Source organism: Punica granatum, chromosome 7 (assembly GCF_007655135.1).
Source record: "Punica granatum isolate Tunisia-2019 chromosome 7, ASM765513v2, whole genome shotgun sequence".
NCBI lineage: Eukaryota > Viridiplantae > Streptophyta > Magnoliopsida > Myrtales > Lythraceae > Punica > Punica granatum.
Genome location: NC_045133.1, coordinates 28,190,936 through 28,205,184, shown reverse-complemented (window position 1 = coordinate 28,205,184; position 14,249 = coordinate 28,190,936). Strand labels below are relative to the sequence as shown.

General features: G+C 41.0%; 2 protein-coding genes and 1 pseudogene across 2 annotated transcripts; 1 reads left to right on the top strand and 2 right to left on the bottom strand.

Annotated features, from left to right (window-relative positions):
* Positions 1-409: 409 nt before the first annotated feature.
* On the bottom strand, positions 410-1,710 carry LOC116215008 (pathogen-related protein-like). Its single transcript, XM_031550564.1, has 4 exons — positions 1,516-1,710; positions 1,283-1,415; positions 814-1,112; positions 410-697 (listed from the first exon to the last, which is right to left on the bottom strand). The coding sequence occupies exons 1-4, from the start codon at positions 1,705-1,707 to the stop codon at positions 557-559; spliced, it is 765 nt and encodes a 254-aa protein (XP_031406424.1). The 5' UTR covers positions 1,708-1,710; the 3' UTR covers positions 410-556.
* A 1,466-nt stretch (positions 1,711-3,176) lies between these two features.
* On the bottom strand, positions 3,177-4,675 carry LOC116214601 (annotated as a pseudogene).
* A 4,207-nt stretch (positions 4,676-8,882) lies between these two features.
* On the top strand, positions 8,883-12,594 carry LOC116213825 (tubby-like F-box protein 7). Its single transcript, XM_031548907.1, has 4 exons — positions 8,883-9,352; positions 10,233-10,320; positions 11,264-11,393; positions 11,743-12,594. Exons 1-4 carry the CDS (start codon positions 8,993-8,995, stop codon positions 12,350-12,352), a joined length of 1,188 nt encoding a protein of 395 aa, XP_031404767.1. The 5' UTR covers positions 8,883-8,992; the 3' UTR covers positions 12,353-12,594.
* The last annotated feature ends 1,655 nt before the right edge of the window (positions 12,595-14,249 follow it).

Sequence of the window (14,249 nt, the reverse complement as noted above, 5' to 3'; positions counted from 1 at the left end):
CACCTTGCAAGCACGCGAGATATGTAATTTCGGTCACAGGCTGTGCAGGTGGTTCAATATGAATTATTCTCTTGTATAGCTTTTGGGGTGTGATTTGAACCTAAAACTTTCCTTCTTAATAGTCACACCTTTTGACTATTAAGCCAACCTTATTGAGTTATTGTTCTAGCTCTTTTTCATTGTGCTTGTGTTATGTTTCTGCAGCAATCACCTATATATATTACGATGAGGTAAGGAATCAACATCAATCCATTTCATTTAGTTATTTGGTCTTCACGTGATTTCTTTCGGTTCCAGTTGAGGATATTAAGGAGACAAAAAAAAAAAGAAAATTCGCCCATCAATCTGCAGATGATATGTCTAGTGCTAGATATATTTGGACATATATACATATACATATAAATATAGGGAAAATAACACGCGATATATATTTGAATACACAGTGATCTGCGATCACTGACATATGATCTTCTGAATTGTTAGGTAATTACCGAATCAAATAGTCTGGAAAAGTTGTTGCACTGCAAAATTTACTGTATATATTATTAATTATGTATTAATGGGCATGGAAGGGACAAGTAGTAGTGATAGCAGTAGTAGAAGATGGGACGATGGAGGATCCCTTCAGCAGGCCACCGAAGAGCTCTGCTGGGTCGTAGTATATCTCCACAACTTCAACTTTCAAGGCTTCGTCCACCTGCATGCTATGCAATTATTACAATATCTATGTACGATTACGTACTTAATTAATTAAGGTAATTATTATGTATATAATACATATAGATGTATGTATATATGCTAAGAAAACCATACTTTGAGGGTCCCCATGCCAACAAATTGGACCATCTCACCAGTAGGGGCATGGCCCTTGAAAGGCCCTTCAAAGAACCCCCAGTGCCTGAACTTGAAGGCTATCAATGGCGGCCCGGAGTAAACCTCGAGCACCTCCCATGCGAACCCTCGTGGAAACACTGACCTGAAGGCGTCGTGAGATGACTCGAACGTCTCCTCGTCTACTTTATAGTACTTGAATTCGTCCGGAAGTGAATTTTTCAGCAGCGCGTTGTAGGACCCGAGCTTGAGGGTTTCCTCCGCCGACATGGCCTCGCTCCCTGGCTCACATATATACAACATGTACTAAATTAGAAGTATCCGGACTACACAACACCTGCAATACTGCTCGTTTATATTGTTCTTTTCTTCCGCTCTTCTCCTCGATCATGATTGATATATATGTATATATATGAGGAGCGTACGTATGTCTATATGTAAGCATCCTTACCATTGACAATTAACTTGAACTTCTCGGGATTAATCGTCATGAAGTCGCTCACACGAGTCTTGTGCGAGAACTCCATCTCCCATGACTTTATAGCGTTCTGCACCGTCTCCTCCAATGATCCTTCCGGCCACATCTATCAGTGCACAGAAATCGCACAATATAATATCAACCTTAAGATCGATATATACAAAGCATGCAAATAATATCAATGATCACCCAATCCCAAATTGCACCTTGGTCCGGCCTTGCTCAAACAGGAGGTTGACAGAGTCGTACGTCGGAGGGCCATCGTGCCTCCACTGGGTACCTTCGGCTGCACCTTCGTACAAGAAGGAGCGGTACTTATCGGCTAAACCGGTTCTACCAAGAGCCTCTTCTTCCTGATTAGCCATTGGTTTTGTTAGGTCTGTTTTGGCTCTGATCATATATGCATGTATATATAGCTAGCCGATGATGTTGATCGAAGGTGCATATACGCACCTCATAATGAATAATGATAATCTAATAGATGTATATATGTACCAAATAGTAAATTAATCAATTCTTTGTCTGTATATGTGCACCTCGTAGAAATATATATGTATCTATCATTTTTTTTCTCGAGAATATATATATATATATATATATATATATATTTTTTAATCTTTTTTTCTCAATTTAATAATAAATTCTCACGCGTATTTTTTTTAACTATTATTACAACTTCACTTAAATATATGTATGTTTTTTTATAATGTAGCGTAAGACGTCTTACGATATTTGACCATATGATGATATTTTATTTACTGTCGTCCAATGATTGAGATTCCGAAAAACCTACTACTTTGTCTAGGAGCCGGAGGAGGGGGGGTGCAATGTAGCGGTTATGTCCTCGAGTGAATATTTACGAATATATTTATTAATTTTCCGATTGTGAGAGGAAAGCACATTTTAATTTTTTGAAGAATTTGTTGATATTTGGCCCTCTAATTAAGTGGGAAACTTTACCGACTCCCTCCCTCCGTAATTCTATCCCCTGTTAACCAGAAGAAAAGGTTCGCGTCTTTGAATTTTAATAGATTTACTACCTAATGTTAAGACGATATGTATATAGATCACCAATCAATTAATTCTAAATCTAATTTTATTGTTGTGGTATTACAATCTTATTTTTTTATTTATCTTTCTTTGATTTAATAATAAGAACGTAATTATCATTGAACATTCTGCATCGTACATATTGAATTTCTTGGTTCATTTTTTTTTTTGGACAATTACCTCGGTTCCGCTTGTTACATCACAAACTGGGCATATATTGTCAACAGTCCACTCAAAAGGAGACACGCATCAAGCAAAAGATCCCGGGGAACACAATTTATTGGCCATTACCAATAGTCTGATTGGTGATGACGCTTTCAAAGACTATTCCAATCATTTTAAACTTAATTAATTAAATTACTCCCCTTGTGAGTGGATAATGACATTTTTCATTGCAATGCCTTGAGGCAGTTAGATTAATCAATCAATGTTGCTAATAGAAACAATTGATTTAGTTGATTGATTCAACCTGTTCCCCCGTCTGAATAATCAATTTCACAATATTGACAAGACAAATATATATATAATATTTGAAAAAAAGAAACAAATAGATGGTAGTCATATATCCATACGGGGCCAGCTGGCAATAGGACATTGGTAATTTCGAGATGGGCTGAGATTACCGCCCAACCATGCAGGCCTTCAATATATATATATATATATATATATATATATATATATTTTTTTTTTTTTCCGTTAATTATTATTATTGTTTGTTGGCCTTGTCCTTATTCATATGTTCAAGCATCCTTGAACTTCAAAAAAAGAAAAAATCCTTGCACAAAAAATAATTGAACAGTATCCCTAGATAAAAGTTTAATGATAAAAGACATATCGAAATCTGATCTAGAGATTCAATATATGATGAGTATGCGATTCTCCAAAACATGAACAATGTATTCTCTTCACAAGGGAAGAGAAACTGGAGTGGTATTATCGAACTACTCTTAGTCCACCTTCAGTCGAGTGACATCAAGAAGATGGCGGTCCAAATGTTGACTGAATATCCTCGTAGAGAACGATCCAGTTACGTGCTCTCGGGCTTCTAGGCCCAATCTCTCTGCCATCCCAGGATCATCAATGAGTTGAACCACGGCGATGAGAACTCTAATGAAGTCGGGTCGCAGAGAAATCCCGTCACCCCATTCTTGATCGTCTCGACAGGCCCACCACTGTTGCAGGCAATGACAGGTTTATATGCAGCCCTTGCTTCCAAAGGAACAATGCCGAAATGTTCATCCTGCATTTGTTGGTCACTCCAGGTGATCAGAGTTACGACAAAATCCGAGAAATAAATAGGTAACAAAATGAACAGAGAAAGATTTATCAGATCGTTGGTGCATAAATGACACAGAGGCACTGGGAAAGCAGAGTGTTTCTTTCGGCTGTTGAGCAGGATGTGATGAAGGCGACCCTTTGAGAAACTCCTTCCTTCTCTACTACATCCTTAAGCTCATCTAAGCACTCAACGTTCTCCCGTAATCGGCTATCATATCCACCTGAAACGGTTCAACTCACTCATTCAGGAATGAAAATAGAATATATGTACTCAAGTATTTGCATTGATCCGTGTTCCCTGAAAACTCGATAGCTGGAAGACGTAATTAATCTATTTATGAAGACTTACCCACAATGATCATGGAGGCACTTTCCAAAATACCATCCCGAAGGTCCTCTTTGAGGGTGTAGAGCTTCGCAAAAGCTGAAAGATCAGAGAAAGCTACCTTGTTAGGAGTAGTCAGTATACCTTGGTCGACTTCTTACATTTTAGTATTGGAATGACTGCAGAGACTTGATCTGCTAGTATAACGTCAAATGAGGGCCACATGAGGAGTATGCCAGGAGCAAAAAAAATGCACCTCAAGTAGGCACAGACTGCATGAAGACGGTAGAATATGTGCTTCGGAAGGAATGAACCGTAGACGGAGACCAAGAAGGCACCTGAAAAATAATAAAGATTTTTCGTTATAAACTCAAAACGAATTGTTTGGAGATATGCCACAGAAAAGACTTACTTCACCTACGAATGAGCTCCCAAACTTTACTCAATTTTGATCGATTAAGAAAGATTAAAGTCTGAGAGCAGGCAATAGTTTGAAACAGAAGTAACCGGGCATGAGGGGTAAAGTAGAGCCTTATCTGGGGATCCACACTTAACAACAAGTCGCAAGAGGGCCAAATGTGCACTGAGGAGTGGAGAAATAGATTTGGTGAAGTACCTGAAAGGGTATCCTCGAAGAATCGATTTTTATCATGGTGTGATATGAAGACATGAACATGGTGCCCATGCTTCACTAGTTCCACTGATGCATCCATCTACTATCAATCTTTCAGCTCCGCCTGGAGATCAACACGAGGTTCCCACATCAGTTCTGCAGTTAATAAAGTATCTGCAAACCAAGAAGATCCCCCTTTTATGCTAAACAGAGAGAATCCATTGAGGAAGAATGGTAAACACTTAAATACGAGTTCTTTAAACTCTACTCGGTACTGGAAATTTCTTGGATTTTGCTACTATACTTCATCGGGTTTCGCGGAACACGAGCAACTGCAAAACTGTATCTGGATTAGCACTTGAAAACAGTCTTCTCCGATGAGAACAGGAAAACCGGTTTTATCTTAAACACTATACAAGACTAAGGCTGTCCTCAGCAAACAATTGTGGAGTCTATCATGAATTTCCCAACTCCCAAGTACAGACGACCTGTCACATAAATATAAGATGATGAAACCTTCATCCCCATACCAAAATCTCTAAGCCCATGGAAGCAATAAACCATGGCCGTGCTTTTCCAGCCCATCATCACAGAGACCCCAACAAAATGGAGCTAACTTGGACCTCAAATCAATGAACATTCAAAAATGCATGCTTGCAGGGGATCTTAAAAACGGCATCCTTTCTTCTGCTAGGAAAGAACTGACGATACGATGCAGGGATTGCGAGATCTTATTGGCCATTTTGATCAACAACCGATCAAGAACGGAGTCCACAGCTCACCTTATATATTATCTGTCTTTCTAATTCTAAAGCTCCGATGATTCAATCAAAGACACACATTTAGAATAATGGAGATGTGTCACCTCCGACTAGGCCAACATACTCCAACTCACCCTCTATGAGATCAATGTTATAGTCTACTCTTTGTATTTCTCTCCTATAAACCTAGGCAATCAGTGTTTCATTGTATCATTGATTCGTTTTGTAGACATTGTACGTACCATAAAGTATTTCTAAATATATTCATATATCATCATTTTAAGATTAACACGGTGTTGTATTGTTCGCACATAAAAAAAAATAAAGGTTTACACATCTTGTATCAACAAAAACTTGGCACGAATCTCTCTTTTTTTTTTTTTTTTTACTGCAGCAAATTGAAACATTGGGGGATATATTTCTAATTAAAGACCAATGCTGACGCAATTATCCTCTTTGCTTTGCTTTGATACAACAAATGGAAACATTTGGGTCTCCTCCGTCCCCATCTCCCCGCCGGGAGACTCTCTCTTTCTTCTTTCATCAACTTCTTCTCTGTCTCCGACTTTAATGGCGGGGACTGTGATGGAGTCCACCGGGGCGACGTGGCCTTGGATTGGGATTTGCCTGCGTGACAGAATGATGCTCCCAAGAGGCAGAGGGAGAAGAGATCCGCCGTAGACTCGGAGCAATGTCGCTGCTCCGGAAGGGGAAGCTTTTTCGGACTTTCTTGGGAAACCCTTTCCCCTGGAGCTGCTCGGGGATGTCATACGACGTGTGGAGGCCACCAGTTGCCGGAACGTCCTCCTGTGCAAGCGGCGGTGGAGAAAGATTGCGAAGGAGATCGTGCATATTCGTACAGCTCTTTTGATGCCATAGTTTAGTCTGTAGCAACGAATTTTGTATCAGCATCTGTCCACATATTTCAACCAATGAAGGGAAGGGCTTGAACTGGAATGTGGTGATCATGAGTGGGATGATCATTACGTGGGCAAGATTTTGAAAGTTTGAGTTTTTGTTCTTTCAACTACAGCGGACGGCTCCGGTGAAGGAGATACTGCTTCTTCATTCCGGAGAACGAGAAAGCCCGTATCAATTGCTGGTTCAAATTTGCAAACCTTCCTTTTGCTGTTGTCTGTGTTGGATAGAAATGACGCAGCACTCACTGTTAACCCTTTCCCTTGAACTCCATGAGGATCTATCGCATGGAAGCAGCATTATTGTTGCAAATGGCAGCAGTAGAATTCCGCGAGGAAAGAGATTGTTATGTAACCAGGGAAGGCGAAATTATTGTTCTACTTATTGTTCCTATTTGATACAGCCGCTTGTGAAATATATACTTGATCACTTTCTCTCACTCTGAATGCAACCAGGACCATGTTTTCTACTTCATTGTGTCATTGAAGGGAACCCAGAGACTAAAACATTTTACGTACCTATATCTTGCCCCAGGTCAAAGATGTGTGAGCCTTTTCCACTTGGGGATCCTTTTTATTGTTGATTGCTGCTACAGTAGCTTTACTGGACCAGTCTCACACAAATTTCATTGATCATCATAATCATTCAAGGAGTGGTTCATTAGTCTTTACAATTCTTTCAATAGTGACTGATTAGCAGAAGCTTGACTGTTTATTCTTTCGGTAGATTTTATGCGAAGTAAGCCAGTTGCTATGGACTATTGGGGCCGTTTTCGTATTCTTACTGCTTTTCAATGATTTCATGTTCATTTGGTATGATATTGAATCAGCTGAAATATTTTCTAAAGATTTATTAATATTTTAACGGCTGCCTCTGAAGCATGCAACCATATGCAGATTTGAACAATGGATATGTGTATATGATAGCGATAGTTTCAAGTACTGAGTGATTTTTAGACGAATTGTTGGGCTTTAGCTCTTAAATAATGATATAGAGGTCCCTCTTGCTTTTCGGGTTTTTATTTTTTCCTGAGTTATAATGACATCGATTTGGACCTTGGGGTTATCGGTTGAGATATTTTTTTGTGAAAATGGTGAAAATGCTTAGCTTTAAGTAGGACCGGCTTTTTTGATATCATCCTGAGACCAACTAGTATTTCATTAGATATGATGCGGGCATGGCCTCACTTCTCTGCCCTCAGTTATGAACACATCTGAAATGAGTTATGTCTGCAACCAGAACCTGAGTAGGGACATTCTCAATCTTTCTCTCGTTTGTATTATGTTTGTTCTTTTTGTATTAACATGGGTTTGTATATATAAGCGCAGCGGTTGGAACCTCCGGACCCCTGGGTTGCACATCCCAACCAATGCCTGAACTGTTTTTCCAAACTACAGCAGTCTGATAACAAATGCTATAGACTGTTACATGTATGGGAATTCCAATAAGACAAAGGGGTGTATCTACATCGAATGTCTTGACATCCGCGCCTGACGTATGTATTCCTTGTAATTTTTGACAGCCTTGGACATCCTTGGGATCAAATTCACGATCTATGATGGACAACTGTCCTGCAGTAGAGGCGTGTCATACAAGGTCAATTTGTGGGTACCCAGAGGTCCAAGGAGGTTTGGCTGTTCCCCTCAAACTCCCTTCTTCCTTGGCTGGAGGAGCTTCCATGCTCCTGAGAAAGGGACGGGTCATATCAATCCCAAGGCGAACCGCTCGTCACCGGGACCGTGATCCTCCCTCATCTTCTGACTACACGGTATTGATTAATGAAGCCCCGCTGTGGGATGAGGACTTGGGAGTCCTACACCCTGAATTTCCACGGTCGGGTAACCATGGGTCCGATGGTGAACTATCAACTGATCGCCCCCACCGGATTGAATCGAGCCCACAGGTGGCTGGCAAAGGGGGAAAACCTTCATTCTGCAGTTTGGGAAGGTCGCAAATAACACTTTCAACATGGATTACAGGGAGCCGTTGTCCGTCTTCCAGGCTCTTACCATCTGCCTCACAGGCTTCGGCTGGAAATTTCCCTGCCAGTAGTAAACATCATTCCATTCTTTCTATTCTAAGTTTTGATCCAAATCCCTGGCGTGTCCATACTTTTGGCTGTTTTCGATTGAAGCCTTTAGTGGTGATGGCGAAATCAGCTGAGATCTCTTCAACTCTTAACTCATTTTTCTGGTATCCAAGGGCGGTTGTCGAAAGGCCGTGAAAACATTTGTCGAGGAAATCTGACTGCACACTGAGTCTAAACCGATCGAGTTAAATCACAGACATTGTTATCCCATGGAAAGATCAGTATTATTAATTGATATTTAATTAATTAATTTCAAGGATGAAGGTGTGGTATCGTCGATACATGGAATAGATACAGTACGCTGGATGCGTTCCGACTGCAGTTCTTGTCCGAGAACCGGTCAAACTGTCCTAAGCTCGCCGCCAGGTCCCCTGGGAGACCCGGTTTTACGTTCACACGGCCGACACATGTCCCGAGGGAGATCTCCCACTGGCCTGTTTCGGGAGCGGACGTCACAGCCAAGTGAGATTGTCTCTTTCCCCATTTCAATCTCCCTCGCCCATTTCTCTCTTCTCCCTCCGGAAAAAAAAAAAGACCAACAAAAACAAGGAAAAAAAGCCCCAAAAAGGAACTCTCTCTCTCTCTCTCTCTCGTCTCTCTCTCTTTGTGTTATTGCGGGTCTTTGCATGAGATAGCAAAGGCGGAGGCCATGTCTCTCGGAAGGAAGTTCCTCTCCCGAAAATTCTCCAAATCCTTCAGGGAGCTCGGCCGGGCTCTCAGGGAGGAGGGGGCGGCGGGGGAGGAGGAGGACAGGGCCTCCTCCCTACCCGGGGGCGATATGGCCCGGGTCGAGTCCGCGGCTGCATACGGACAGTCGTGGGGCACAATGCTCCCGGAGCTGCTCGGGGAGATCATCCGGCGGGTAGAGGTTTCGGAGGACCGTTGGCCGCAGCGGCAAAATGTCGTCGCCTGCGCCTGCGTCTGCAAGCGGTGGAGGGAAATCACCAAGGAGATCGTTAGGGCTCCCCTCAACAGTGACAAGATCACTTTTCCCTCTTGCCTCAAGCAGGTTCGATTTTTTGGGCATTTTCCGGATGAAATTGGCGGTTATTTCTCGGTCGGATCTATTCATCACGGTTACGACCTGCTAATTTCTGTGCAATTATAACAAATCAAGGAATTCTTTTTTTATCATGTCAATTTAGGATTTTGTGATTTTTCTGAAATTTTCCAGCTGGAAATTGTGGGAAATGTACGGTTTTCCCCCCTGATCTAGGATTCTTAAACCATTGTGTTGTTCTTACAATTGCAATTGTCGTGGATCTGGTACGAATCCGGGTCCTGAATCCTGGGTGATGGAAGTGAAGCTATGGGCATTCACCTCTGATATGGTTATAAATAATGTGATTTTGCAGACTGTCTTTCTTTAATGGCCCTTGCTTATTTCTTGTCGTTGGAAATGGAAATGAGTTCGGAGTGATTGTTTTCAAGCTGGTAGCTTTTAGTCTTTGATTCTTGTAAAGTAGAAACTGCTACTTATCAAAGTACTTCTATTGGAACAAACAAATCCCAGACATTTCCTGTTAAAATTTTTTTTTTTTTGCAAACTTGGCCTTCCTTTGCAGACAATTATTCTTTCGGAGGACACTCAGGTTCCTCAGCCACATTGTCTATATCATGAGTTAGATTGTTCCATACGCAACACCGATGTTACTGTAAAATTGCTTAATCTGTTAGAAATCATGCTAATTATCTTTGTTATATCTTGGTATTATGATTTTCATGCTCCTTTTCTTGTATCTTGCTATGGAGTCCAGTGTGTCAGGCGATGTTTTCATAGATGTCCTGGGTCTCCATGAGGATTTCTTGTTAGTGTTTGACACGATTCATGTATTGAGATTGCTGGTTGTACAAATTTGTTAAATAAATTTCTTTTGCCTTTAATGCAGCCCGGGCCACGTGACTTTTCACATCAATGTCTTATTAAAAGGAACTCAAAGAATTCGACCTTTTACCTTTATCTCGCCCTGACTCCATGTAAGTTGAAAACAACAAATAATTATTATCATTGTTTTTTTATTTGACTACATACACATAGCTGCATAAATTGTTATATTGATCACGTTGTCCTGGTATAATTTAATAAATCGTTAATCTTATTGTTATACTGATAATGTTTTCCTGGTATAATTTAATAAATCGTTAATCTTCAATATTTACCTTCATCTGAGTTGGGGGCCATAATTCGGACTTTTGCACTTCATTTGGGGTTCATCTGGGTCAACTTTGACATAGCCTAAGTTTGACTGATTCCACGCTGTTTGTGGAGGAAATTGGTTCACCTTAGCAGTCTTGTTGAGCTGTTGACTTCTTCTGGAATGCGCAGAGTAATCTAAAAGTTCTGGTGCTATGAATATTTCCGCCATACCAACTCACTAGGAGATTTGACTGTTGGAGCCACGAATCAGACATAAGTGGCCTCCCTAATGAAAGTACATTTATTTGTTCGTTTGCTTGGTAGTGTTGTTTGAGACATAGAAGTAATGGATATCTGCCTTTGCTTCTTAGATGAGATTCATCTGTGTTGTTAATCTGATTAAATAGAACCATATCTAGATGGCATAATCGTCTCAACCTGAGAGGGACATTCAACTGAGAAACTATTGGTGGACATTTAGTTGCAGACACATGAACAAATATTTATAGATGTATGTATGTATGTATGTATGTATGTATGTATGTCTACTTTTCCATCAGTAATTTTTGAACCAGTTGGTGGGTGCAGATAAGACGAGGGAGTTTGACCCCCCATTTTTGGGGTGAAATCTTTTTGTCAAGCATTGAATGGACCTTGGAGTCAGGGCTTCAAAATTTTGAGAAAGGGGCGATGGCTTTGTTTTACAAAGACTACCTATCCAAACTGATAGCAAAAGCAAGTAACATTTTGCTTACTGCAACCTTTCTTTTCCTTTTGCCTCAGCATTCACGGATAAAGGGAAGTTTCTTTTAGCAGCTCGGAGATATAGACATGGTGCCCACATTGAGTATATTATATCTCATGATGCTGATGATCTATCACAAGGAAGTAATGCATATGTTGGGAAGTTGAGGTAATACTTCTATATTAGTATATGTTTAGGATATTTTTGTCTTTTTTCTGGATAATTGGAGATTATATTGAAGTCAAAACCAACTCTAATTCTTTGTTGAGTACCATTTTATGCAAAAGCGAGGAGTCCAAAAAATATGCAATGTCTGAGTAATGAGACTAAAGGCTTTGCATGTTTGATGAAGGGTGTTTCAAACTTTGAATAAGTTGTCTGAGTCTTCTATCAATATCATGACATCTTCTGATGATTGAGAATTTGATTTTGAAAACAAAAGATTCGAGCCACATAGATACGTGGATTGAAACTTTATTGAAATTTTTCTTTATTTGTTCCCTGAATTATATGGCAGCTCGGACTTCCTGGGGACCAACTTCACAATCTATGACAGTCAACCACCCCATAGTGGAGCAAGACCCTCAAGCAATCGCGCTAGCCGCCGCTTTGCGAGCAAGCAGATAAGCCCTCAGGTACCTGCTGGCAACTTTGAGGTCGGGCATATCACCTACAAGTTCAACCTCCTTAAATCCCGAGGCCCAAGGAGGATGGTCTGTTCCCTTAAGTGCTCTTCTTCCCCAAGAGGAGAAGCTTCCCCTGCCCTAGAGAAAGAAACTGACCAACATTCTTATTCCAAGACGAAGAAGCTGGGATCAGGATCGGCGTCCTCTGACCCTGGGACCACGATATTGAGGAACAAGGCCCCAAGGTGGCATGAGCACTTGCAGTGCTGGTGCTTGAACTTTCATGGTCGGGTTACGGTGGCTTCAGTCAAGAACTTCCAGCTGGTCGCCACGGTCGATCAGAGTCAACCTGGAGGTAAAGGGGACGAGGAGACAGTCCTGCTTCAGTTTGGAAAGGTCAGTAAAGATACCTTCACCATGGATTTCCGGCAGCCCTTGTCTGCATTTCAGGCTTTCGCCATCTGCCTCACCAGCTTCGGGACGAAAATCGCCTGCGAATAATATATTTTCATTTTCCATCTTTTCTTTTTTCTTTCCCCCCCGTTTTTTGGTGTTATATTTATATCACCTGTCTAAGAAAAAGCTTTTATGTGCCTTCTAAGCAGATGTATGTCCTGTTTGTATTGTTGACCTGTGAACTTCACTACACACTGGGACATGATATATAGTTTCTTTCCTGTACATGCCGTGTATTAAGTGATTCGATTGTCTCTAAATTTTAGTGAATTATTAGTTTAAGTTTATGGAATTTCTGCTGTTATTTTGCGAATTTTTTCGGAGGATTGAACCCAGTTATTTGATGAGCTGGGGAGCTGGATGCCTAGCCTATTCTTGAAGGTAGCAATCCCAGTCGATGTCTTGGTACAGCCAATGTAATATCAGCTGGCTGTCGGCAAACAGGTCATGGTCAGATTTTCTGACCGTCATAAAGTCCGTGTCTCGATTACATTTTGTTTTAAAAGGAAAGGATCTTGAAACATCAAGGAAAATTGAAAATATTGACAAGCTGATTGAATAACCAATTAATTATGCAGCTGGCTTGGATTTCTTTCTCACTCGTCTGTCTCAAATCTTGGCCATATCGAATTCGAGATTATTATAAGTTCTCTTCTATAAATGTGACTCATTTCTCTGTTTTAAGTTGTACAAATAAACAACTTTGCTTCTGCTTCATCAATGGACTCTCCCTCTGAATAAACTAGTCAGCTGAACTAAAAATATCCTATCTTAAAAAGAACAAACTTTGTGTTATGTGATTTTGATTCGTCTTAGTGATCCTCAGACATTGTCAGGTCATTTCTTTTATCAGGTTGGCGGGCACGGGTACTGTTACCGGCATGCTCGATCTATGAAGGAGAGAAAAAAATCTTTCTGTCCATACATTGATAACGCTGAGGGGAAATGTAAGTTAACCAGCCATCGGCATTCTCGGCAGCAGGGCTCTTCATTATCCAGGCGTATCTCTCGATGTGTTTTTTCGTGTTCCTTTTGCCTCAGCCTTTTTTTTTTTTTGTGTTTGTTCAGGTATGTCGTAGATCGTGATCCTGTGCAGATTCAACTAGCTACGGACTAGCTATGCGGATTGTAGTACATGAGAATAAACTGTGCAGAATGAGGCAATATCCTCGAGCGGAAGCTGGGCTATTCCTGAGCAAGTGGGTAAGCCTGCAGGTTCCATAGCAGCATTGGGTGACTCTTAACTTCTAAGGTCGGACAAGTCTGTTATGGTCAGGGCATCGAGGTTCGAGACAGATAGTTTGCTTCCTCGGGCTTCCTCCCCCTGCAGAAGATTATCTTGTGACGGAGGAGCTTCCAAGTTTACGGTCCTCTGGAACAAGCATTGGAGAAACTGCAGTGCTGGTGCTTGAATTTTTGTGGACGGGGGTCATGGTCACCTCGGCAAAGAACTTCCAACTTCTCAGCCTCAGGCCCGGAGGCGAAGGGGAAGGAGAGACGATTCTTCTTCGGTTTGGGAAGGTCGGACCGGATGATTTCACAATGGAATATACATAGGGGAGCCCTCGTCAGCAACCAACCAAACCGAACTCAGACGTTAGGATGGAAGTGGGTCCAATAGTTTATAGAACCACAGTAAGAATTTACAGATTCTGTTCACCGAAAATAATAAAGCCCATGAGTTGAGTCCAACTCGAGCGCAACGGCAACTGTGAGTATGCTGACACGAGCTTTGGTTTGCTAATACCCGACTATCTATCAGCTCAATTGCACTCCCAATTATAACAACATGGTCAAAGACTCAAAATATTTTCGTCCTAATGTTTTATCTCCCTTCGGAATGAATTTGACCAAAAAGCTCTTATGAATAAGTCTTAAAACGTATGAAGGTAAGTGGAAAATGTTACTAGTTACTACATATGGTAATTAAATGGTGATTATT

What these genes read in the sequence shown, in the direction of transcription:
- LOC116215008 (XM_031550564.1), bottom strand. Translation starts at nt 1,707, where the DNA reads ATGATCAGAGCCAAAACAGACCTAACAAAACCAATGGCTAATCAGGAA. An exon ending in TTGAGCAAGGCCGGACCAAG is followed by an intron (nt 1,416 to 1,515) that starts GTGCAATTTGGG and finishes GTGCACTGATAG; the next exon opens with ATGTGGCCGGAAGGATCATT. An exon ending in TTGGCATGGGGACCCTCAAA is followed by an intron (nt 698 to 813) that starts GTATGGTTTTCT and finishes CATAGCATGCAG; the next exon opens with GTGGACGAAGCCTTGAAAGT.
- LOC116213825 (XM_031548907.1), top strand. Translation starts at nt 8,993, where the DNA reads ATGTCTCTCGGAAGGAAGTTCCTCTCCCGAAAATTCTCCAAATCCTTC. An exon ending in TTCCCTCTTGCCTCAAGCAG is followed by an intron (nt 9,353 to 10,232) that starts GTTCGATTTTTT and finishes CCTTTAATGCAG; the next exon opens with CCCGGGCCACGTGACTTTTC. An exon ending in TTATCTCGCCCTGACTCCAT is followed by an intron (nt 10,321 to 11,263) that starts GTAAGTTGAAAA and finishes CTTTTGCCTCAG; the next exon opens with CATTCACGGATAAAGGGAAG.